The following is a 26,131-nucleotide window of genomic DNA, read 5'->3' as shown; positions in this document are numbered from 1 at the left end:
TAAATTACGCTAAAATTGCTACACCAGGCTATAAACATACATATTAACATGGATATTAAATTGGCTATTAACATGCGTAAATGCAGTGTTTTCCATGGCAGTAGAGGAGGACCGGAAGGCTCATCTGCATGCTGCTCCCAGCATCCCCCGGGAGAGGAGTCCAGAGGTCACCACAAGCGATCCAGGGATTGATTTCCACAGCCCCCGCACCCTTTGCAGTAGAGGAGGACCGGAAGCGCGCACAGAATCTCAAACCCTTCCATTAACTGAGTGAAGATTAATTTAACTGTGGTTAAAGAGGATTGGTAAGTATAGCTTTCAGAAATGTTTGGGCTTATAAACGTTTGGTGAAAGTTGAAATTAAGGGGTATATTCTTTAGAGTTTGTGTGTGTCTGAGGTACTAAGCAAGCCAGAGATAGTTAATTCTAGTGTCTGTCTTTCCCACCCATTCAACCCTTGATTTTTAGGCACGAGACACTTTCTCATTAAAAATCAATCAGGGTCTTAACTAAGTCATACTATTGTACCAGCCCTTATTGAAAGTTTAATCATCCCCTTGTAGGATACTAGCTCATTAATTAGTAAACTCACCTGACTTGGCTCTTCAAGCAAGCCTACCCAGATGCTAATCAAACATAGCCCTCTCTGCCACCTACTTCCCCTTCGCCCCCATTCCCGTCTTTCCCGCCCTTTTTCCTCCCCGCCTACCCCTCTGCCACCGAGGCTTCTCCCTTACACTCCTACTCCCTACATCTCTCCTCCCCAGCTCCCCCTCTCTCCCCCTGCCTGCCATGTAGACTTCCTAAGGATTTAATGTAAATAAGTACCTCGCCTCATTCTATAAATTAAGTAATCAATTACAGTTGTTCTCCTTATATTGCTCATTTATTGTTTTATGCTGTTCTCTCTCCTCCATGTGCCCTATTCTTCCCCCTTTTCTTAACTCTGCCCCCCTCTCGCCCCTTCTTGCCTGCTCCCCTTACCACCACCAACCCCCCCCCGTTCATTGCAATTTCTGCCTGCTTCAGTTTTTTGTAAACCGGCGTGATGTGTCCTATGAATGTCGGTATAGTAAAAGTTCCTAAATAAATAAAAATAAATAAATGTATTCTAAACCCACAGATAGGAACCACCTGTTGCATTACAATAGTTTTCATCCTCTAAATTTGAGACACAATATACCAATAGGTCAGTTCTTATGTCTTAGACGTTTGTGTGATGGCACTGAAGAATATAGAAGGCAGGCGGTGAATACGGAGAAGTTCCTATCTAGAGGTTATCCGAAAGGGTGATTAAGCGGGCTTTTAAACGAGGCTTATATGCCAACCGGGATTTGTTGCTTCAACCAAAACAAAAGTCCAAATTGGGATCAATGGTGTGCACGCTACATTTTTCTACAAGGACTTATCAAGTACAGAAAATGATTCTCTGGCATTGGCCAATATTATCCTTATATCCTGCTTTGCAGGATACACCGATTTTTGCAAAGACAAAGGGATGCAATTTGAAAGATATGTTGGTATCATCAGTAGTACAGGAAAACGCCATTCAGGAATGGATGGGACAAAAGTGTTGTAATAAATGTTCTGTGTGCCAACATGTGTTGGTAGGTCAATTCTTTGAACATGGTTCTATTCGATATCCATATGAATTAAGGGGCACATTTGAGTGTGGTTCTAGTCAGGTAGTTTATGTGATTCAGTGTCCCTGTTCTATGTTATATATTGGGCATACAATTTTGCCAGTAAGGACCCAGATCATTCAGCACAAAAGTTGTATATGCACAGGAAAGTTAGAAGCACCTTTGGTGAGTCATTGGCAGGAGATGTCTCCTACCATAGAACAATTAAAATTTACAGTTTTAAAGCAACTTTGTTGTCCACGGGGCGGGAACATTTCATTGTTATTGCGACAACAGGAACAAAGATTCATTTTTCAGTGGGTTACTTTAACCCCTAGGGGGTTGAATTCGAAAATTGAATGGGATGCATTTTTCTAATGTTAGAGGAAAATATAGCTCAATAAAGGGATAGTCCAGTATATCAACTATTGTGAGAGAAAGAGGGTAGGCTGAAGAGACCCTAAAGGGAAGGAAAAATGAGCAGTGAAGGAAGGGGTGGTTAGATGGGGTTTGTGAGAGAGAGGATCCTCACAATATGAACCAGTGGGATAGATAGAGTGCGAGGTCTGAGTATTATGTCTTGAATTATTAGGTATAGGTTGTCAATTATTAGTATATATTATCGACGGAAAGTGGTAAGCGGAACTTGACCTATGGTAATAAGGGCAAAGAGCTGACTCTTAGTTGTATATTTTAATCCCATATATATTTAGTAATCAAGGGGATATACCCTAGTAAAACATCTTGTGGAACTTTCATGCAGGCAAGAATGATGTAGGATATTGGGTGGTATCAAGACAAGTGGGTGTGGTTTACATTTCTCCAATGAGAGGAGAGAGAACTGGGGGAAGAAATGATTGGCTTAGTACTGATCATATGGACGGTTTTTAAAGAACGGGTAGAAAAGATTTTTTACCGCGTTCGTATATCCGTAAGAAGAGAGGAAGGGGGTAGTCTGAGGCAATATGGAGAGGGGAGTGATTTGGTTTGTTTTGTGTTTAGGGAGCGATAAGAAATATCGGAAAGCAATTAAGGCTCATGTTGTGTATTTGTAGAGTTGAATCTTGAGTTTCATGGTCTATAAATGAAGCGAAAAGAACTACATTTAATGTATGCGGGTAAACGGAGCAATATCAGGACAGTTTTGAATCTCCAAATTGGCAAAGAGAGCATTATGAGGCTTTTGCGTTTAATCTTTAGAGGTGAGTAAGAAAAAATCCTTATGGGAGTATAGGGTTTAAACAATTTTGTAAATAGTTGCCGTTAAATGTAGCTTTGTTTTCAGGTCTGAGGCCGTGAACACAGGGGAGGCTAGAAGCAAGAGTGTTTAGTGAAGATGGAAAAACTGTGAGAACGGGTAGGTTGCTTAAGTATGCTTGGGGTGACGACGAGGGAAGCAGTACAGGGTATTGGTAAGGAGAGCACTACGAGTTCTTGGCGTTTAGGTTTTAGAAAAGATTTTTTGATAGGAATATAGGGATTAATAAATAGTAAAAATGGCTGCCATTAAATATGGCTTTGTTTTTCAGATCTAAGGCTGTGGGAAAAGCGGGGGGTGGAAGTGAGCGCTCTCAGTAAAGACGAATAATTGTGAAGTATGGGTAGATATCCATAAATATCCGGGTAAGAATAAGGAGAGATATGAGGAATAAAGGTTTGGATGGGTTGATTGAAAGAGTTTTTGAGCAAGAAGAGTTGTGTATGTTTTGGGAGCCAAGGCTGCATTAGAATGGAGTCCTTTAATGACATGGGGAACGCACTATTAAGAATTTCTTTAAGATCAGAAATATAATTTGTGAAATGTTAGATCATTAATGGGAGAGGTTAGAACAGTTATCTGTGAAAAATTGGAGATATCTTGTAGAAGGAGGAATTTGAATGACAATTTGATAAAAAAAAATTTAATATTTCAAAGAAAAAAATTATATATTTTTTTTTTAAGATAACGTGTCTTGTATATTAATGATGCAGATACAGAACTTGATGATGTACAAAAAGAAATTGGAACCTTAAAGATGACATTTTGATGTTTCCACCACAGAAGTTACATTTCTTATATTGAATCCAATTAAGATTAAATCCATGGTGTGACCATTATAAATTCCCCTGACGAAGGCGTTAAGGCGAAACGAGGGCCCGGTCGGGATCAACGAAGTTCAATAGAAAGGATTGGGATCAACAAGGATTAAGAAAAAGGATTGTATTACAAGGTTCATTATATTTGATTGTATGCAGGTTCTATGGTATAAGTAACAATGTTTTTGTGATGTAAATGAACAGAAGGCACATTGTGATTTTTGAGATTGTTTTTAGATATATGTATGTTTGTTGTATATTATTGGTGAGAATGAATGTGAATGGGTGTGTTTGAGTGTGGATGAAGGCTGATTTCAGCATTTTATTAAGTCACAGATGCACTTTTTGATGCATTATAAATGTTTAGTGTAGATTTTAGGTAATTTGTGAGTAAAGAGAACTGTTCATTTTTGTGATATTTGTCTAAAAATTCTCAATAAAAAGATTAATTAGATTATAAGAATAGTGCTTGTATTTTACTCCAAAAGGAGTTGTTTTAGGATATTATATATATATATATAAATGATCTGGAAAGGAATACGAGTGAGGTTATCAAATTTGCGGATGATACAAAATTATTCAGAGTAGTTAAATCACAAGCGGATTGTGATACATTACAGAAGGACCTTGCAAGACTGGAAGATTGGGCATCCAAATGGCAGATGAAATTTAATGTGGACAAGTGCAAGGTGTTGCATATAGGGAAAAATAACCCTTGCTGTAGTTACACGATGTTAGGTTCCATATTAGGAGCTACCACCCAGGAAAAAGATCTTGGCAGCATAGTGGATAATACTTTAAAATTGTTGGCTCAGAGTGCTGCAGCAGTCAAAAAAGCAAACAATGTTAGGAATTTTTAGAAAGGGAATGGTTAATAAAACGGATAATGTCATAATGCCTCTATATCGCTCCATGGCGAGACTGCACCTTGAATACTGTGTACAATTCTGGTCACCGCATCTCAAAAAAGATATAGTTGTGATCGAGAAGATACAGAGAAGGGCAAACCAAAATGATAAAGGGGATGGAACAGCTCCCCTATGAGGAAAGGCTGAAGAGGTTAGGACTGTTCAGCTTGGAGAAGAGACGGCTGTGGGGGGGATATGATAGAGGTCTTTAAGATCATGAGAGGTCTTGAATGAATAGATGTGAACTGGTTATTTACACTTTTGAATAATAGAAGGACTAGGGGGCATTCCATGAAGTTAGCAAGTAGCACATTTAAGACTAATCGTAGAAAATTCTCTCTCACTCCATGCACAATAAAGCTCTGGAATTTGTTGCCAGAGGATGTGGTTAGTGCAGTTAGTGTACCTGGATTCAAAAAAGGTTTGGATAAGTTCTTGGAGAAGTCCATTAACAGCTATTAATCAAGTTTACTTAGGGAATAGCCACTGCTATTAATTGCATCAGTAGTATGGGATCTTCTTAGTGTTTGGGTAATTGCCAGATTCTTGTGGCCTGTTTTGGCCTCCGTTGGAAACAGGATGCTGACCCAGCATGGCAATTTCTTATGTTCATATTAAATGACCAATGTTAATGAGATGCAATTGAGGCATGGGTTACTACAAATGCTTAAGTACTTAGGAACCGTACTGCAAAAATTAGACTATGCTTTGAGATGTAGTTTTTGCATTAATGCATCTGCACAGCAATTTGTGAGCATATTTTTTCACTGCGCTAATAGGGAATGAACTATCTAACTAGATAAACGACGCTTGACCGACGTGCCGCAAATGCGCAGTAGAGAGCAGCTCTACTGCGCATGTGCGGGCGAGCACGTCGGTCTTAGGCAGCGTCAAAAAAAAAAAAAACATGGCGGCGGCGGTAGCGGGCGGCGGCCAGTAGCGAGGGAGGGAGGAGAGAGAGAGAGGGAGGGACGGACTGAGTGGGAGGGAGGAGTGGGTGAGTGTGTGGGAGGGAGGGAGGTAGGGGGTGGGGAAGAGTGAGAATGAGGGAGAGGTGAGAGTCAGGGATGTGAGTAAGTGGAAGGGGGAGAGGGAGAATGAGGGAGAGGTGAGAGACAGGGCCGCAGCGGCGAAGACGGGCGGCAGCAGTGAGGGAGGAGAGAGAGAGGGAGGGACTGACAGAGAGAGGGAGTGGGACTGAGTGAGGGGGAGGGAGTGAGTGGGAGTGAGTGGGACTGAGGGAGGGAGTGGGAGGGAGGGACTGAGTGAGAGGAGAGGGAGGGTGGGGAGGAGTGGGTGAGTGTGAGGGAAGGAGGTAGGGGGTGGGGAAGAGTGAGGGGAGAGAGAATGAGGGGGAGGTGAGAGACAGAGGGATGTAGCCCGTTTTAACGGGCTTAACGGCTTGTTTCACATATTTTGCATCTGTTTACTTCATTAGCATAAATTTTGCATTAAGACTATAAGAGCTCTCAAATGTGTTCCTTTGATGTGGTAACTAAAGCAAAGCTTGCCAAGCAAGCCTGCATGCTAAACCTTCTTACAGCAAAAAAAAAAAAATGCTAAAAAATTAACACATCAGGGCTTAAATAATAACCATCTGCAGTAATTCTCTTCCTAAGCCAGTAAAGCACAGACCACCTCTTCAAGCTAGAATCAGCTGACACACCTCTACTTTTGGTTGGGGGTGCAGACTGGTGTGTATTATCCATTCTCAGTTTCCTTGGACAGGAGTGTGGAATTCAAAAGCATGGCCTGCTCTTCAGTGGTGGAACGAGGGGGGGGGGGGGGGCCAAGGCCCCCAGGTACTGAGCTGTAAGGAGTGCCCATGGGGCCTTTTTTTCAACGCCAGGAACTCTCCTGAAAACTTCGGGCCCTGCTGCAGAACCAGACCTGGATGAAAATCTCAAGTGGCCAGGCCCGATGCTACTAGGTGCACACAGGGAAACTGCACACCTGGGGGTGGGGGGGGGGGGGGGGGGGGGGGAGCAGAAGAGGCAGCTCCCAATGCCGCCAGTGGACCCCATCCCACCAGCAGCCAAGAAGAAAAGGTCTACAGATGAGAGAAGGCTGCCGTTGCACCCCATCCCACTAGCAGCAGAAGATGCAGCCTGCGAGGAGGATGCCCATTCTCCTCTTCCTCTGTGCCAGTGTGCAGTATCCAAAACACTTGCAGCTAGCATGTACTCTATGCTGATCAAGGTCAGCACAGCGTACATGCTAGCCTCATGAGATTTGAGTAGTACAGGGGCTAGCACACAAGGATGAGCAGCACAACTGGCTCCCCCATCTGCTCCAGCTGGTATGTGTGCAAATGTGAATGAATGAGAGCCTGACTAGGGAATAGGTGTGAATAGAAGCCAAATTGAGCGTACATGCACGTAGGAACCCAACTGGGGGGCAGGGGCACAGGATCACGACTGGAGGGCAGAGGAGGTGTGTGAGAATGGGAGCTTGACTGGGATGTATGTTGTAAATGGGATCCTGTCTGGAATGCTTAAGTGTGTGTATGAGAGAGAAGAAGCATGCGTGAGAGCCAATGCATATGAGAAAATGCGTTTATGTTAGAGCCTGTGTATGAGAAAGAGGGACTGGACGTGTGCGAGAGCCTTGTGTATGAGAAAGAGGGAGCTTGTGTGTGTATGTGTGAACATGTGCATGCAGGTGCGTGTGTGTGTGTGTGTGAAAGAGAAGGAGTTTGCAAGTGTTTGAGAGCATGTGCATATGACAGAAGAAGCTAGGTACCAGATGCCTACCAGTGGTCCAAATGATGACCTGCCGGTGGACTTCCTGCACCTAGCCAACAGGAAGAACACTAGGACCACTGGGAGACAGGCAAGCCATATGACAGGCTTTGATCAAGACGGAAGGGGTAAAAATAAGGGGAAGGAAAGGGGAGAGAAAGGGAAGGGGAACGAAAGAGAAAGGGAGCGAGGGGATGAACGAGATAGGTAAGGGGAGAGGATGAGTGACTGGGAGAGAAGGAAGGTGAGAAAGGGGGATGAGTGAGAGGGAAAGGGTATTTGAGGTGAGTAAAAGGGAGCAAAGGGGAATGAAGAAGGTGAGTGAGGAGAGGCCAGAATGGTGTGCATGTGTGAATGAATGCGTGTAGATGAAAGACAAGAGAAAATTGTGTGTTCCCCTCCTCTCCTGCCTGCCCCAACCCCACCTCCCCTCCACTAATCCAGGGCAATCTCATGGTGATTGGAAATCAAAGGTTTCCAGGTAGGGTGAGGGGAACATTTATTATCCTTATTAGTTTTAATTATTGTATTTGATATGTCTGCTGTTTTGAAATATTTGATTGATTTTTGGAAAATGTTTAAAGTTTTTATACTTATTAGATGCTCTAGTCATCTGTTTTGAAATAGTCTTTAGTATGGTTTTATATTTCTCAATTTTGTTTTGAGGAATGGTGATGTTTCTGTTTTTTGCATTATTGCACTGCATGTGAGTCTGGCTGGGAGGGGAGATAGGCTGAAGACCATGACTGCTGGGGCCTGGAGAGGTTAGAAGAGACTGCTATTGCTTCTATTTCTCTGAGATGGAAATTAGGAGGAGAATTTGATTTTTCTCTGTGTCTTTTTTTGGGAAACGTGCATCTCAATATTTCTATATTATTTCTCTGGTGTTATAATGCAGGCAGAGTCTAGCTTTTTGGGGTTTCCAGTCCAGCTTTTTCTCTAATTTGTCTGTATTCTGTATTTGGTGAGGGGACAGGCAGTGTGCTGTAATGAGGCTGCAGTGATGTGTGCAGATCAGAAGTTGAAAAATTGGTCAGAAGTGGAATAGTTAGAAAATTTGTATAAATTCTTACAAAATTAACATCACAGTCCTTGACTCTGTTTTATTCTTTATTGGAGAATGTTTGTGTTTGCCTGCAGCACCACGGAGGGAAGAGACAAGGCTGGCGGCCTGTCTGTAGGCAGGGAAGCTTTTGCACCATATACTGTTAACAGTTTGTCAGTTTCACAAAATTCCTCATGAAAGGCTTCTAAAAAAAAATGTTTTTAAAAGTGTCATAGGATAGCAGTCAGTGTACTTTTGTGGATTGCAAACTAGTTAAAAACCAGGAAAGAGTAGGATTAAACAGGTTTCTCAGTGGAGAGAAGTAAACAGTGGAGTGCCTCATGGATCTCTACTTGGACCAGTAATTTTTAATATATTTATAAGTGTTCTGGAAAGGGGAATGTTGAGCCAAGTGATCAAATTTGCAGATGACAAAATTATTCAGAGTAGTTAAATCACAGGCAGATAGTGATAACTTGCAGGAGGACCTTGCGAGACTGGAAGATCGGGCATCCAAATGGCAGATGAAATTTAATGTGGACAAATGCAAGTTAATGCATATAGGGAAAAATAACCCATGTTGTAGCAAACACGATGTTAGATTTCATGTTAGACGTTACTACCTAGGAAAAAGATCTAGGTGTCAGTGGCCAATACATTGAAATAGTCAGCTCAGTGTGCTACAGCGGTTACAGCAAACAATGTTAAGAATTATTAGTAAGGGAATGGTGAATAAAACATGCCTCTATCGCTCCATGGTGAGACTGCACCTTGAGTATTGTGTTCAGTTCTGGTTGCTGCATCTCAAAAAAGATATAGATGCACTGGAGAAGGTACAGAGAAGGGCAACCAAAATGATAGAGAGGATGAAATGGCTCCCTATGAGGAAAGGCTAAAGAAGGTAGGGTTATTCAACTTGGAGATGGCTAAGAGGGGATATGATAGAAGTCTATAAAATCATGAGGACTAGAACAGGTAAATGTGAATCAGATATTTACTCTTTCAGATAACAGAAGGACTAGTGGGCACACCATGAAATTAGCAAATAAAGCATTTAAAACAAATCGAAGAACATTCTTTTTCACTCAAAACAGTTAAGCACTGGAATTCATTACAAGAGAATATGGTTAAAGCAGTTAGCTTATCTGGTTTTAAAAAAAAGGTTTGGACAAGTTTATTTTATTTATTTATTTAAGGTTTTTATATACCGGCATTCGAGATCGCAGTCCCATCATGCTGGTTCACATAAAACAAGGGTGCATCGTGGAGTTCCTGGAGAAGTCCATAAACTACTGTTAGTGAGGTTGACTTAGGGAATAGCCACTACTTTTTACTGGCATTAGAACCATGGGATCTATTTCACGTTTGGGTACTTGCCAGGTACTTGTATTCTGGATTGGCCACTATTGGAAACAGGATGCTGGGCTTGATGGACCCTTGGTCTGACCCACTATGGCAACTTCTTATCGTTCATTTCTTTTCTGGGGTTTCTATTAGTGTGACTTTCTTGTCCTTAAGCATTTCTATGAGGATTTGGGGGAGGTGATGGGAAGGCAACACAATGCATTGGCCCCCCAGCCCTAGAGACCCTCGCTAGCCCTCTGCTGCTCTTTGCCTCCTGGGGGGTCAAAAGGAGCTATGCCACATGCTCTCCTCACTCATGCTCTTCTCTCCCTCTCCCCACCACATCCAATTGTTTCTCCCCCCCCATCCAATCACTTCATTCACTAACCTCCCTCCACTCTGATCTCAACCACATCTCATAGTCCCTCCAAACCCCTCACTCACACATTACAGCACCTTTGATCCCCCTTACTCTCTCCCTCTCCTCCACATAACTCACAACCTCTTCAATCCCTTCACTCACCTTTCTTCCCTCTCCATATCCCATCACTCTCTCCTTCACCCACCTCCGCCCCTCCCCCACAATCCTTCATTCACTGTCTTGCTCCTTTCACCCTCAATTGTGGTCCTCAGCTGCGAAGGCAGCAGAGCCTGGGATGACAGCATAAGCAAGAAGCTAACACACCCAGGACTGGCAAACGTAGTGGGGCTGATAGGCATTCACGACAAGTCTTGTTTTTATTTATTTATTTTTAATTTGTCTGTTGTCAGTCTCAGCCTCCTAAACTGTGTGGGGGAACTGCATAAAAATCAAAGCCATGTGGCTGCCCTTGTCTCAGATTAAGCAGCTTCAACATTCTCTGTTCTTCTCTGCTTCTTCCAAGGACTGGGGGCCATAAAATAATCCACAGAACTACTGGCTCTGTTCTGTTTTCTCAAGAAGCCAGAATTGATTATACACTAGTGACTATGCTCTGCTTTCGTGGATTACAGAAAAAAGGTGGCAAAATGCCATTCTGGGTTGTTCTGCCAGAATTCAAGACCTCAGCAATGGATACAAAAAGTGGTTGAATTAGCACACATTTGAAAGCTGTAAGCAGTAGTGCCATTCATCAAGGCCAGGATAGAAAGCTTGACAATTGGCACTACTGCACACACATTTCAAACTTATGCAAACCCTTTTTGTGTCTCTTCTTTGCTCTGCAGTGTCTACTTCCGTATCACCCCTTCCCTTTCTGTTCTCTGCAATACAGGCGGAGAGATGGGGGGGGGGGTAAATAGGAGAGGGGATTAGGGATTGAAGAATTTGTTTAGTGGTTAGAGCAGAAGGCTATGAACTAGGGAAACCAAGGTTCAAATCCCACTGCTACTGTGACCTTGGGCAAGTTATTTTACCCTCCATTGCCTCGGGTACAAATTCAAATTGAAAGCCACCTGAGAACAGTGAAATGCTTACAGTATCTGGACGTCATCCACTCTGACGTGCCAAAAAGTAGAATATAAATCAAATAAATGAAAGGGAGCAGAGTGGCTGTTCTCTTTTCTGTGTGATCCAGGCTTACCCCATTCCCTTCTCTTTCCTGCAGGCTGAGGGGGGGGGGGGGGGAGGAGGCTGAAGAACACCCCCTCTGCCTCTTAAGCCTGAAAAGTGCCAGAATTGTGTTCCTAACCATTTGACCACATCTTAGTTTTCCAGTTTTATTTAAATTATTCTAGAAATTTAGCAGCGTTTATTGCAACAAACAAAAATGGGAGAAAATCAGTGGAAAAAATAAATCTGTTTTCCACTGATTTCTCTCCTGTTTTGATCATTATAATAAACGCTGCTAAATTCTAGGATAAAAATAAAGAACCTGAAAACAAAGGTCCCTGATCATGTGCTAAAAAGTGTAGAAGTAAAAAAAAAAGTTGTATATGTATAAGGAGTTATTCAGTAATTTATTTTTTATTGTATTTCATCTTTCCAGTTTGGCCACAGTTCAAACAGTCCCATATCCCAGTGAGGATGGGTGACAGAGTGTTAACAATAGGTTCTCTATATCAGCAAAAAAGGCCAAGAAGGACCATCCTCAGAGCCTGACTCAGAATTTCCACTTGATCACTGCCAAAAGGCCAAGTGCCATAACCATTTCTAACAAATTAATGTACAGACAGTTTAGCTGGTATCAACATTATGATTTCTCAGTTCTCAAATACAAAGAATTTAGACCAGAACCATACACTCATATCAGCTGTATGCTATAGTACAAAAGGCACATTATAAATAAACGACACTCCCAGAAAATATTAGTCATACCAGGGGGTAAAAAATATGAAAATAAAAAAGGCTGATTTCTTGGGGTGAAGCACAAGAGGCCAGGAACAGACAGGAAAAAAAATAAAGAAGAATGGTGTGGACACATGCAAGTATAAGAAGAAAATTACATTGGCAGAGGATTATTGGAAATACAGACAGAGTTAGGAAAAGATTCAGAGAAAGTCCAAAAAAAAAAAAAAGTTTTTAATACTGTTCACCAGAAAATCAAGATCCACAGCCCAAGCAAGAGAACTGCACTTTGGTGGTTAGTGCTGTGGATCACAAGAAGAAAGCATACATAGGAGAAGAAACAAAGGTTAACATTCAGTGTAGATCCTTTCTATTCCACATAGGTGCAAGTTGATAAGTGGGAAAATGTGGGCAAGAAAAGTGTAAGTAAGGCTGTTGTAATACTTTGGTATGGGAGGGGTAGTTTTATGCTGTTTGTATGATTGTGTGTTTTTATCTGTTGCGGTAATGAATAGGCATCAGACAGCAGCATTCATGGCAGGCAGGAGGAGGGAAGGCAAAGAGGGCAAAGAGAGTTTGTCCTCCCGAGCCTCTTCCTTTTATTGTACATTCATACAAAGGCAGATGATGTGTCATTACATGATTGGCTACTTTCCCATAGCAACAGAAGAGTCATTACACCATTGGCTTTGGCTCAGGGGGTGTGCACGGATCATATCATTGGCTGCTGAAATCTATACCTCCTGACTTTGTCCTGCCTCTGACTAGGGAAAACCCAGCCCTTCTTTCAGGCTAACAGGATTAATTATAGGCCAGAGAAATACATGAAGTCAGGTATCCTCTCCTAGGCAGAGGGGCTTAAGCACAAGTGATGCTTTTATTCAGGCAAATGTCAGGGAGAAGGGAAGTTAGTGTTTAACCCTGATGAAATGGCTTGCTGGCAAGCGCATATTTCCCACATTATCAAAACTGTTGTACAACTGCTTTGATTTTGTTTTTCTATACTGATGTTCATCGTACATATCACACTTTGGTCTTAGGGCTATGAAAGCGGTATACAAGAATTTAAAATAAATTCTAAATTTTCATTTCAATGTTTAATCAAATCTGAGCTTGAGTTATTACTGAATTAATCACCCATAATGCAATACCTCTAAACACACTATTGACACATGCATAATTATGCATAATTACTAATTACTAAGTTAAAAAGTTTTTTTTTCATCTACTTTGACACACCATACTGCATGCAAATCTGTCTAATGTAAGTTAATGTAATGCTTCTATCTAAGCCTAAACAATTAGATTCTATAAACTAGAACAGAAGTTACGTTCTCCTTTGGAACAGGACCTCCTTTAAAAATTGTACCTCCACACAAACTGGCCTGCTACTACTGATCTGGTCCTGAACTTTCTTTTTTCCTCTGATTTTCACTAAAATATGAATTTAACATGCACAATTGGTTATGGAAACTGAAAATAAATGTCTACAGATCAAGAATGTCTAAGCTTTCAGACACTAACCTGACTGCTTGTTTTGTAAAGAGCCAAACCATAAATAGTAGCAGCAGCAGCAGCAACTACTAACAAATGATTTGACTCGTCATATCATTAACATTCAGGTCGATATAGTAAGGCCACGTTAGAAAGAGTGTGGCAGTGCCTGGCGCACCCTCGTTTGCCGCACGCACAGTTCTGTTCACATACCGCTCGATACTCTATTTAAATTGCTTCCAAATGCAAGCCGCATCTGCGAAGCGTTAGGCGAAGCGTTAGGCCCGCGCAACCCATTTTACTGTATAGGCGCTTAATACAGTGCCTATACAGTATCCTGGGTGCGCTGGTACCTGGCATTTCAACTGACATTTGAAATGACAGGTACCAGGAAGTGGATGGTTCCCCCCCTCCCGAAGCAAGGCGCAGGGTGAAAATTAAAACAAAAGGGAATAAAGTGTACAAAAAGTAAACTTACTGGCGGGAGCCGGCGGGTTCGCATTCGAGGCGGGAGCGAGCTCATCGAGGCGGGAGCCGGCAGGGCGCGCGTTGATCCAGGCGGCGGCGGGAGCCGGCGGGCGGGCGGGTGTGCGTTCATCCAGGCGGAGGGAGCCGGCGGCGAAAGCGGCCTCCAGCAGCCTCCGCCGGCAGTGAATGAATGCACGCCTGTGTACGCCCGTGCAATTTCGGCGCTCAAGGCGTGACGTCACGACGCTTGATGTAACGGCATGTGACGTTGGCGTTCAGTAATGCACTGCCTTGAGCGCCGAAATTGCACGGGCGTACACAGGCGTGCATTCATTCACTGCCGGCGGGGGCTGCTGGAGACCGCTTTCACCGCCGGCTCCCACCACCGCCGCCTGGATCAACGCGCGCCCGCCGGCTCCCGCCTCCGCCGCCTGGATCAACGCGCGCCCGCCTCGATGACCGCCCTCGTGGAGATGGGGGATTCAGAAAGTGACATCCAAGGTATTTATAACAACTTTACCAACAACTTGTTTTAAGTTCATTTAAGGAATCGCATGTGTAGTGCAATGATTCACAATATCATGTAAAAAAAAAAAAAGTGGGGGGGCTAGCCGACAATAATAAAATAGACATGGACAGTAAATAAGAGATTAAAAGCTGCCCTTTCATATATTTAATGGTTTAAAGGTTTTAGGTTTTCTTTTGAGGGAAAGTTTGCCATCTACCCTTAACCCTTGCCTCTAACACAGGGGTAGGGGGTAAGTTAGCAGGTTAAAATGGCAGGGTAAAATAGCGATAGTCAGGGCGTGTGTTACTGTATGGGAGGGAATAGCTAATTAGATCGTTTACATCTGATATACATGCCGCGTGCGGAAGGGATTACCCGGGGATTTAAAGATGCGGTAAGGATGGATTAAAGGGGATAGTGTATCGCGGGTTGGACTAACGCGGCCGAAAAGTGAGTAGAAAGCCGGTTAGGAGCAGGGTAACTGCGGCCGCACTTTACTGTATTGAGCTGATAAGAACAAATTTCTGTTAAAAAAAAAAACAGTACATCAAATGTATACACCCTATAGTCATGGAACCTCACAGCTCTTCAGTACATCATCAGCTAAACCAACTAGTCAATCCAAGTGTAGACCAAATTTCTTTCCAACAAAATGTTTTTCCACAACTGTTATATTTTAATACCCAACTACTCTAGCTCAAAGAAACAGAATTTGCCAGATAAGGACCACAAAACCAATCTAGTCTGATGTTACTCGAAAAATATTTCTTCACAGAAAAGATGGCAGAAATATAGAACAGCCTTCCAGTTGAGGTGGAAACTGAGATAGAGGCAGACATAAGCAAAATGAGAATTCAAGAAAGTATGGGTAAGTTCAGAAGATCCCTAGACGCGCTAAAGGGAAAACAAGATATTAACTGGGGTTAAAGACACTGAACAGGGAAGTAAATTAAGGTCTGTTAAGCCCATTTATATTTGCCTGTTGACATTTAATGTTTCTATGAGCCAAAGTTATTGGATTATCAAAATGTTAGCAATAAAGAAAAATCAGAAAACAGTGATCTACAGTTGGTCTGACTAGCTGATTTAAATGACAGCCTGGAATTTTTGTGTCTTTAGGATAAAGAATAGTAGTTGCAAGGTCACTTGAATTCACAGAAATAAAGGTTAACAAAAACAAAAAATATATAAAGTGATACCTTTCTACTGGTCTATTCCTTTTTTGACTGTTTGTTGTGTAGGATCTAGGAGAATTTTGAGACTTGCTTTGTACCTGCATTTTTTCTTTTTCTGCTCTGACATTTTGCTGCCCTTATAAAACTGCTAATTGCTCTTGGCTGTGTGTTATAAATTCCTGGCTCTGTTATAAATTATAATCCCTCCCACCCCAGCTCATACTTTCTTATAATAGATTGTTAGTAGGACAAAGGCCTGATTTCTGATCTATAAATCTAACTTTTGAGTCTGCATTTAACTACCTATAGCCCACCCAATTTGGTTCTTTTCAGACATGGCCTTACTCTTACATAGAAATGACAGCAGAAGAGGACCAATGATCATCCAGTCTTCCCAGCAAGCTTCCCATGGTAATATCTAACATGCAGGTTATGCTCATGTATCAGTCAGTGCTGATACACAGGGATAACTTCTGTTTTGTCTGTCTTGACTAATCTAGAAGCTCCAAGGAGAAAGGGATGTCTCTTATGTGTTTCTGTACGGTATTGCATATACCAGGTAGCACCATACAAATTAATAAAATATAAGGATCCTCCCAGCTCTTCTGTGTTTAACACACAGTTGACTCGCTATCATTTTAAAGGGAGTCCTTCTGCACTTGGTACAATACAATGTCACTGAAATGCAGTGCCACATTAACTGAGTCCAATAAGAAAAATCGGTTCTATAACAGATACAAAATTCCACTGCGCCAAACAGCGGGCCCCGGCTCTGACCTTTGTTTATAAATTAAAGTGTCTCTCAAGTGCTTGAAGTTTATCGGGTCTGTAAAAGTGACAGGATAAATCCAGGACTCTTTGGGCCGCTGTGTGAAAGCAGCCCATAACAGAGACTAGAGTGCCAAATCGTTTTAGAAACAGGGCCCTTGATTTTTTTTTTCCCCCAGACAAGAGAAGAGATTTTAACCTACTACAAACTCCAAAAGAATAATTAGTTTCTCAGCATACAATCAAAATGTTAGAACGGTGGGGATAAATGAGTGGCTCTAGCCTGGGGTTCAACTGAGCGGAAATATACAATTGAAGAAAGAAAACTGCTGCTAAATTGGGAGCAACGAGAAATTAAATTAAGTAAAGTGGGATCCCTAGCTTCCCTACGCCTGGTGGACACTTCATATCCACAATCTCCATCTTCATAACGCCTGACACACCGAAGCCTGCGGACGCCCACGGCCGAGAGCTTTTCCAAGCTACCCTCGCCAGGAAACCGACTCAAGAGAACAAGCAACTCCTCCTCTCAAGAGCCCAGAGACCCCCGCGGAGAGTGCCGAGCACCTCCCTCTCACCCCCGCCCCGAAACTGTGCTGGACCAGGACGGAGCCGAAAAGGCCTCGGCGCTGCCCCAGGCCCCGACCGTTGCGGTGAGAAGAGCAGCGGCGGCGCGCGCGCAGAGCGAAACGGGCCCGGCCCGCCCCGCCGAAGAGGCAGCGCCCGCCGGGCTCCTTACCAGCTGCAGGATCCGCCGCAACATGGCTGGGTCACCTCACTAGCCGAGCAGCGAGGCCAGGCCCAGGCTCTGCCTCGCTCTCTCTCAAACTCTTGACACACACGCGCGCGCCCAGCGCGCAAGGCCGCTGCCGTCTCCTTCCTTCTCTGCGGCTCGAGCCAGCGACACCCGACCCCGCCCAAACCGGCACGGAACCGAGAGGAGCTCGAGCTCGACCCCGCCCCGGCTGAGGCGACCGAAGCTCCGCGGGTGGGGCCTCGCCGTGGCCGGGACTCAGGTGGCCAATCAGCGTTGGGCCAGCCCGCTTCTCAGCGGTGGGAGGAACGGGGCGGGGCGAGATTGACATCTTCTGTTTGGCAGGTGGAAGGCATGGCGTCCAGTGGGCTGTTGGACTGTGGCGGGCACCCACGCCTTCGGTCGGTGGTTGGCCGACTTGGAGGCGGAGGGCGGGGTTTTGATGTCACGTTTGGGAGGAGATTGGGAAAGGTTAGAGTGCGGTCGTTCCCAAACCAAAACCATATAGGCAGCATGAACATAAATGAGGGGTACGGTAGTTTGTGGATTGTAGACCTAGTTGCAGCCCTGGGGCTGGTAGTCCCAGAGGCCGTATCTCAAACATAGTCAAATGATGGTACACTTTCCTTGATGTCAGATCTGAGCTGTCAGGATTTCCCGAGCAGGGGAAGACAACTCTTCTAGGTCCTTTACCTTCTTTTCCCAGCATAAAGTTCTTATATACAGCACTGATGAGTTTTAAAATTGATTATGAAGTAAAAATACAATGGAAACTGAGCTGGTCTTCAACAATACTTTTACTGAATTGATGTGCAATGATTGAATTGATCTTTACAACTGTACTTTCATGTTTAGATGTTACAATTAAGTTCCTTAATAAATGTATGGCCTCTTCAGTTCTTTCTACTCATAATATCAGATAGATACTTGTACTCCTATTCTTCCAAGATCATAAACAGATGTATGTGCACCCTGATAGAGGTCCACTCCTTTCTCCCTTCTCTCTTCTCTGAATGGCTGAAAGTCATCATTCCTTTGGCATCAAATGATCCCCAGGTTCCTTAACAGTGAGAGAACCTCTTCCTTAAATATATCAGAACAAAAGACTGAGCCCCAGTCTTTTCTGGGAACTCAGAAAAGGTAAAGTAAAAGTCTTTTTACAGAAAAGACAAAGAAAATGAGTCCAGGAGGGTGGAAAAACTCCCAGCTCAGCAAAGGAAAATGTTCTTTAAAATAATTCTTCAAAAATAAAGGAAGGCTTTCTGCCTCCAGGACTAGCCCAGATCTCACTTTTGAGAATCTCAGAGGCCTTGCCCCTTCAACACATTCAAAATAGGCGACAACCATGATGTCTTGAATCTAGGAAGGGTAACAAAAGCCACACCTTATTCACGGCAACTCCCACTTACCTAGAAAAGATGGCTACCGCAGCATCTACAAGCCAACCCCTCCGGCGTCCCCGGAACAGCTATGGTGCAGCCTCCCACCATTGCTCCTCCCAGGTACCTACTAGGGTGCGCGTGCGCGTGCACCCCACGTCTTTATGCCACCCTTGGCGCGAACCTCGAGGGCGTTATCTCATGCTGATGTCACGCCATCCGGGTATATTACCTTCACTAGTTTGCTAGCTCATTGGACTCAAATTCGTTCTTGTCTAAGCTACTCTGCCGCTTCCGTGCTGCCGCTGGAAGCTCTCTCTCTGCCCTTCGGGGTAACTGCTAATCTGGATACCCGCTCCTCGGAGGCCCTCTGCTTTATTTCAGGTGCCTTACAGGGAACAGGTACTCGCTCCTCGAGGGCCTGCTCTCCCTGCCTCGGTGCCTGTACCTTCTTCAACCTACCTGGTGGAATCGCATACCAACAGCAAACACCTAGTGAGTACTCTAACTCTAAGTCTATCTCATCCACAGTATCTCCTAGCTGGGAAACCTGCTGCAGAACTTCCTATCATCATCAAGGAGAGAAGGGCTCCCTCTGCCGAGGTCCCTGAGACTGCAACTACCAGACTGCCTCACTACTGCCACCTCTGGTGGCTCTCTTCAAGCTGTTTAATAAAGAACTAACTGTGTTTTGTGCATTACGAGTCTAGCCCAGTGCTGTGGCTCCTCATGGGGCTCCTCCCCGTGGGCGAGGTCATCTCCCACAGCACCCAAGGATCCACCAAAACACACACTCAACCATAACAATCACCCACACTATTCTTATGTTTTCTCCCCAACAGAATTGGTTTAAACCTGAACTAATAGAAAACCTGACTCCTCATCAGTACCTTTCACTGCTAATACATGAATGGCGTTCTTATATTTTGTCTACTGTTTGATGATTTGCTAGAGTGGATTTATTTTTCTTTTTGGTCTGAGTATTGAATTCTTCTCCCAAGATTTTGTGGCCTTGATCTTTGTATGACAGTTATTGTGTTTTCCTTCCTTTTTTTTTTTTTTTTTTTCTTCTGTTTAATATTAGGTCATCTCAGATTTGCTCTTTCAAGATAGGTGCAAGTTTGAGACACTGTAGTTTAGAGGTTAGGAATTGACAGTTAAAATGGCTACCCATTTGTATTAAGTAGATCTGTGCTGCGGATTCATTGCATTCTGCAATTGGATATCAGCACATAATATTGTTTTGCATGGATATCGTTAAAATGAGAAAATTGGCTTCTTATTAAGTATCAGCAATTTATTCCGCTAGCAATTTTTGTCCAGTTTGGGCAATGAATAGATAGCACTGTGTTTAATTCAATATATAGATTTCATTATCAATTTTTCATTTTTTATTTACTTACTTTATTATCAGTCCTTGATACTATTTCAACTTTCGTTTTTTGTTTTTTTTCTTTTTCCTTTGTCTTAACATTTGGGTTGCATATTTCATATTATCCTTAGATCCAATACAATATTGAGAAATACATTACCAACAAGATTCACAAAACCCAATTAGGTAAATATTTTTGCCCCTATTATTTTCCCTTTTCTTTCTCAGTTATCTTAATTAGCACCCATATATTTTTATTATAGTAGTTTTTCATTATTTTAGGATATCATCAAGATTTTCCTCTATTTGAAGGAATTCATATGACGATAATATTGCCAGCACAGGTATTTAATTAATCTTTTGCCTATTATCTTTCAATTGTCTCTTGTTTACATACAATATATCAATACAAGCCGTAAAGCCCGTTAAAACGGGCTACATCCCTCTGTCTCTCACCTCCCCCTCATTCTCTCTCCCCTCACTCTTCACCACCCCCCTCCCCCACTCCTCCCCACCCTCCCTCTCCTCTCACTCAGTCCCCCCTCTCCCTCACTCCCTCCCACTCAGTCCCCCCTCTCCCTCCCTCCCACTCACTCAGTCCCCCTCTCCCTCCCTCCCACTCAGTCCCTCCCTTCACCCACCTCCATTTCCTCCCGGCGCCGTAAGCGCGACTTCCCGCAACGCTCACCCGGCTCCATTAACTCCTCCCGCTCCTGCCGGCAGATCTCGGGGGGGGGGGGGTCACTCCCGCGCGCGCGGCAGTGACCCCCCCGAGATCTGCCGGCAGATCTGGGGAGAAGTAGCGGCACCGAGCGCGCGCGGTGCCGCTACTTCTCCTCCCGCTCCTGCCGGCAGATCTTGGGGGGGGGGGGGGCGCGGGAGGGACACCCCCCCCCCCCCCCGAGATCTGCCGGCAGATCTGGGGAGGAGAAGTAGCGGTGCTACTTCTCCTCCCGCTCCTGCCGGTGCCGCTACTTCTCCTCCCCAGATCTGCCGGCAGATCTGGGGAGGAGAAGTAGCGGTGCTACTTCTCCTCCCGCTCCTGCCGGCAGATCTCGGGGGGGGGCGCGGGAGTGACCCCCCCCCCCCCCGAGATCTGCCGGCAGATCTGGGGAGGAGAAGTAGCGGTGCTACTTCTCCTCCCGCTCCTGCCGGTGCCGCTACTTCTCCTCCCCAGCTACTTCTCCTCCCCAGATCTGCCGGCAGATCTCGGGGGGGGGGGGCGCGGGAGTGACACCCCCCCCCGAGATCTGCCGGCAGATCTGGGGAGGAGAAGTAGCGGTGCTACTTCTCCTCCCGCTCCTGCCGGTGCCGCTACTTCTCCTCCCGCTCCTGCCGGCAGATCTCGGGGGGTGGGGGGGCGCGGGAGTGACACCCCCCCCCCCCGAGATCTGCCGGCAGATCTGGGGAGGAGAAGTAGCGGCACCGCGCGCGCGCCGCGCCGCTGCTTCTCCTCCCGCTCCTGCGGCCCCACCGCCATTTTTTTTTTCTGACCAACGTCCTTGCCCGCACATGCGCAGTAGAGCTGCGCTCTACTGCGCATTTGCGGGCCGTCGGTCACAGGCCATTTATAAGGTAGAATACATCAATTGGTTGTGTTTGTTGTTGTCTGAATTTTTTTGACTTATCTAATTTTTCTGATGTTGTCTTCAATTAATTTATTTATGTAATATTTTTTTAATGTGCTATGTATTTACATCTCTTTTTTTTTTTTTTTTTTTGCAAATTTCAAATTTGATACATTCAAATTCTGAAAATTATAATTCAGGAGTACAGATAGTATCATTACATATATTGTCCCGAAGACAATATAATCTAATCAAAACAATATCACAGAACATAATTTCCTTTAACTCCCTGTTACCAAACAAGAGGGAGGAGTACCAATCTTTAAGCAAGTACACAAAAAAGAGAAGAAAAATCATTTCTAAAACAAAACATTGAGTGACTGCGGAGTATATAATTTCTTTCCTACAACTATAGAGAAGATGCTGTTTCATGCTCTATCTCCTGGTTCCTTCAATTCTCCAGGTATTTCGCTAACTGTTCAGGTTCATAATAAACAAATTTAGCACCATCGATTTTCATTACACATTTACAAGGGAACCTGATATTTAATTGAATCCCAAACGTTCTAGCTTGGTTTGCCAATATTAACAATTTCTTGCGTCTTATCTGCGTCTCCTTGGAGATGTCAGGGTAGACCCACAACTTCTGGCCCAGAGTTAAAAAAGATCTTTTACTTAGAAATAATTTTAATACATTATCTCTGTCCTCTGAGTGCTTAAATTTTACCAGTAAAGTTCCTCGCATTTCAACTTGAGAGCTGTAAGATGTTTCAATTAATTCGGTAACATTCAATGACATTCCCTCTGCTGGTATATTTTCCTCCTGCTGTTCTTCTTTTTTTTTCGGTAAGAAGTAAGCCTTCTTTATCATTGGTAACTTATCAGATGGTAGTAACAGTATTTCTTGAAAATAATTCTTTAACTGCTCTTTGGGGGAAGTCATTTTGCATTTCGGAAAGTTTATTATCCTTAAGTTATTATATCTTATAGAATTTTCTATACTTTCCACTTTCTTTTCAAGCACAGTTTGTCCTTTAATTATAGAGAGCTGTACATTCTTTATCTGGTTTATTTCTTCTTCCACCTTTATCAAATTAGCGGTATGTTGATTTATTTCTGGGGTTAAGTTGTGAAACGTTGTTTGCATATCTTTTATATTTGATGATAAATTTAGCAAGGCATTTTGCATCGTCATTATTGCCTGCCATATCAGATCCATCGTCACAACTTTAGGTTTCTCAACCGGTAGAAAAGGTGTTAGATTTATAGCTTGAGATAGTGAAATACCTTGAGTCTCTGGGTTCCTTGGGAGCTGAGCAATCTTCACAACTGCTCCAGCTTCCTTTTCGCTGGATCCAGCTTGGACCAAGCCGACATTTCCCTCCACTTGTGGGGAGGAGATGAAAAAAACCTCCTGTTCTCTCTAATGGCGCCGATCCTCCAGCTGCTCTCTCCCCGATAGGGCTCATTTCTAAAGACGCCATCCGTCCTCGTCTAGAGCCTGGGTCCACAGCGGTATCAGCGTCTCCTGGTGGAGTGGGGGTTGTTGGAGCCCCAGGACTAAGTGTGATGTCTCCCTGGGGCAGAGGCGCTTGCTCTCCGCCTTGCTGCTCAATGGGATTCTCCGGGGCTATTACCTCTGACAGAGATTGGAAGCCCGTCAGCGTTGTTTGAATTAGCTCAGGTCTTGAAGGGGTCGGGACGCCCTCTCTCACCTGGCCTTTGCGCTTCGTATGTGGCATCGCTCGGAGGCCTCAAACAGAAAAAATACCATAAAAAGGAACAACGCTTCAGGAGCCTCACACACCAACGTCTCTCTCGGACGCCATCTTGGCCACTCCCCCAGGTTGTGTTTTCGTACATCTCTATTTTAACATATTATTTTTTATATATATTTTAGCACATATATATGTTGTGTTTTAATGTTATGTTAAAAGTTTTTTTTAATATTTCATTTATTTTTTGCATGCGTCAGTTTATATGTTTTTTCAATACAGTTTAACCATATATATTAGGATCTTATATCTATGCATATTTAATATTTTCAAACGTTTTTAATTTACTTTTATGTGACTTTTTACAGCCCCTGAAGCAGCCCTTTGGGTGAAACTCGGCCTGAGTCGGGCTTTGGTTACTAGATTTGTATGTATATTAATAAAGATTGATTGAAGGACTTCGGATCTATCTCCTTTTCTTTTTTTTACCCTGACTTGGCCAGGGCCATGCAAGAAAAACGGAGAAGCTTTCTGGCTTTACGCCAGGAGGTACAGGCTTTATGAGCAGTGGTGTAATCATGGGTGGACCAGGGTGGCAATTGTCCACCCAATTTGGACCCAGGCCCACTCAACTAGAAGAGGCCTGTTAGAGCAAGGATCCCAGCCCCATGACGGCGAAGAGGAGGGCCAGAGCTGCAAGGCCATCGTGTGATCCCATCTCAGTGATGGCGAAGAGGAGCATCGGAGCTGCAAGGCCATCGCAGGATCCCATCCCCGCGATGGGGAAGAGGAGGGCCGGAGCTACAAGGCCATCGCAGGATCCCATCCCCGCGATGGGGAAGAGGAGGGCCGGAGCTACAAGGCCATCGCAGGATCCCATCCCCGCAATGGCGAAGAAGAGGGCCGGAGCTACACGGTCGTCGCAGGATCCCATCTCCGCAATGGTGAAGAGGAGGGCCAGAGCTACAAGGCCGTCGCCAGGATCCCGTCCCTGTTATAGCGAAGAGGAGAGCCAGAGCCACAAGGCTAGGCCTGGTGCGACCAGGTGTGCATCACACACCCAGGGAGGTGACGAACCGGCGACAACAGAAGAGGCCACAAACCACCAGCGGAGCCTAACCAGCCAGCAGCCTGCATTCTTGCCTGCTGCCGTATGGCCCGAATTTAGCAGGAGGCTCTCGGGACCATGGTGGAGCTCATCTCACCATGGCCCAATGGTAACAGGAGACCATGATGGGTGTGAGCTTGTATGTATGTGTGAATGAGTGAGAGCCTGTGTGTGTCTGAAAGCCTGTTTTTGTGTGTATGTGTGTGTGTCTGTGTGAGATCCTATGTGTGTGTGTGAATATGTCTGTGTGAGAGCCTGTGTGTGTGTGTGGGTGGGTGAGAATGGGAGCTTGAATGTATGTGTGGGTGAGAATGGGAGCTTGAATGTGTGTATGTGTGGGTGAGAATGGGAGCTTGAATGTGAGTATGTGGGTGAGAATGGGAGTGTGAATGTGTATATGTGGGTGAGAATGGATGCCTGGGTGTGCATCTCTGTGTGCATAAGAATGGGAGCCTGGGGAGAGGGAGTGAGAGCTTGTGTGTGTGTGTATGTGTGTGTGTATGATAGAGCATGTAGAGTGAGAGCTTATGTGTGTATGTACAGAATGTGAGCTTGTGTGGAGGGAGAGAGCATATGAGAGGGAGAGTTTGTGTGTGTGAGAGATTCTGTGAGAGAAAGCGTGTGTATGAGTGTGAGGGAGGAAGGGAAGAAGACAGAAGGAGAAGAAAGACACTGAAAATGAATTAGGAAGTGACTGACAAGGGAAAAATGGGAAAAAGAGACCAGGACCAACTGATTAGAAAACTACAAAGATCTGACAACAAAGGTAAAAACAAAAAAATATTTTGAGATTTTAGTAATTTGAATATGCCATCTTTGGGAATGTTCATTTCTTATATTTTTGTATTTTACTTTTTCTTCAGTATTCCACTGTTCAGAGTCTAGTTTCTCAGACTTTCTATTTTGGTTTTATCTGCATATTTCTGTTTCTAATTTGTAGTCTCTTATTTCTATATTAGGTAAAGGTCGGTCTCTGTTTTGCCTGTGTGTGTGACTGAAGTATAGTATTTTGCTCGCATATAATTTCTCTGTAGTAGTCCAGCTTGTTCTGTTATTCCAGTAGTTGATGTATTAATGTTCTAGGGTCTGGGGTAGTATTTGCATTGCTGCTTTTTCATAAGGTTGCTGTTATTTGAATCCTGAGAGTCAGTACTGTGACTTGTATGGTATGGCAAGGTTCTAGATGACTCTTTCTTTGCAGGAGTTTGTGTTGTTCTCAAAATAAGAGGGATATTTTTTGTTGAGGTGACACCAGAATTTAATTTTTTTTTTCATGTTAGTTGTAATGTGAATTGTCCTAGCTCTGTTCTGCACCTATTCTGATGATTAATGATATTTTATTGTAGATATGATGATTTATGGCTTTCTGCAAAGAGAATTCACGAAAGAATACATTGATTTTTTGTTTTATTACATGATTACTTGCATTTGATTGTTTTCTTTGCTTTTACATAATATACTATATGCACTGCAATAAATATAAAGTAAATTAATGCAGATTTATAAGGAAAGTAAGTGCTTGAAATAAATGAGATAAAATATGGGAAATTGTAAACAGCACAAAAGCATCAACCCCCCCAAGGCATGCATGTAAGGGATCATAAATAGCACAAAGGCATCAAAACCCCTAAGGCATATAGGACAGCATATAGGACAGCACAAATATATGCCAGATTTTATAACATGCGCGTGCAGCCGCATGCATGTTATAAAATCCAGCGTCAGTGCACACAACGGGGTGCACACTAGTGCACCTTGCGCGCGCCGAGCCCTAGGGGACCCCCGAGGCTACTCCGAAATCAGAGGGAACTTTCCTTCTG

The 26,131-nt window shown here is 43.9% G+C and overlaps 1 protein-coding gene across 1 annotated transcript in view; it reads right to left on the bottom strand.

Annotated features, from left to right (window-relative positions):
- Positions 1–17,438, bottom strand: part of EEA1 (early endosome antigen 1) — a 372,360-nt gene extending 354,922 nt beyond the window's left edge. Inside the window, 1 exon segment of the mRNA XM_029601632.1 lies at positions 17,155–17,438. Within this exon segment, the coding sequence (XP_029457492.1) occupies positions 17,155–17,178 (24 nt within the window). The 5' untranslated portion in view covers positions 17,179–17,438.
- Positions 17,439–26,131: the final 8,693 nt, after the last annotated feature.

The sequence above is a fragment of the Rhinatrema bivittatum genome, chromosome 4, assembly GCF_901001135.1.
Source record: "Rhinatrema bivittatum chromosome 4, aRhiBiv1.1, whole genome shotgun sequence".
Lineage (NCBI taxonomy): Eukaryota > Metazoa > Chordata > Amphibia > Gymnophiona > Rhinatrematidae > Rhinatrema > Rhinatrema bivittatum.
The sequence above is the reverse complement of the archived record's forward strand: the minus strand, read 5'-3'. Positions and strand labels throughout refer to the sequence as shown.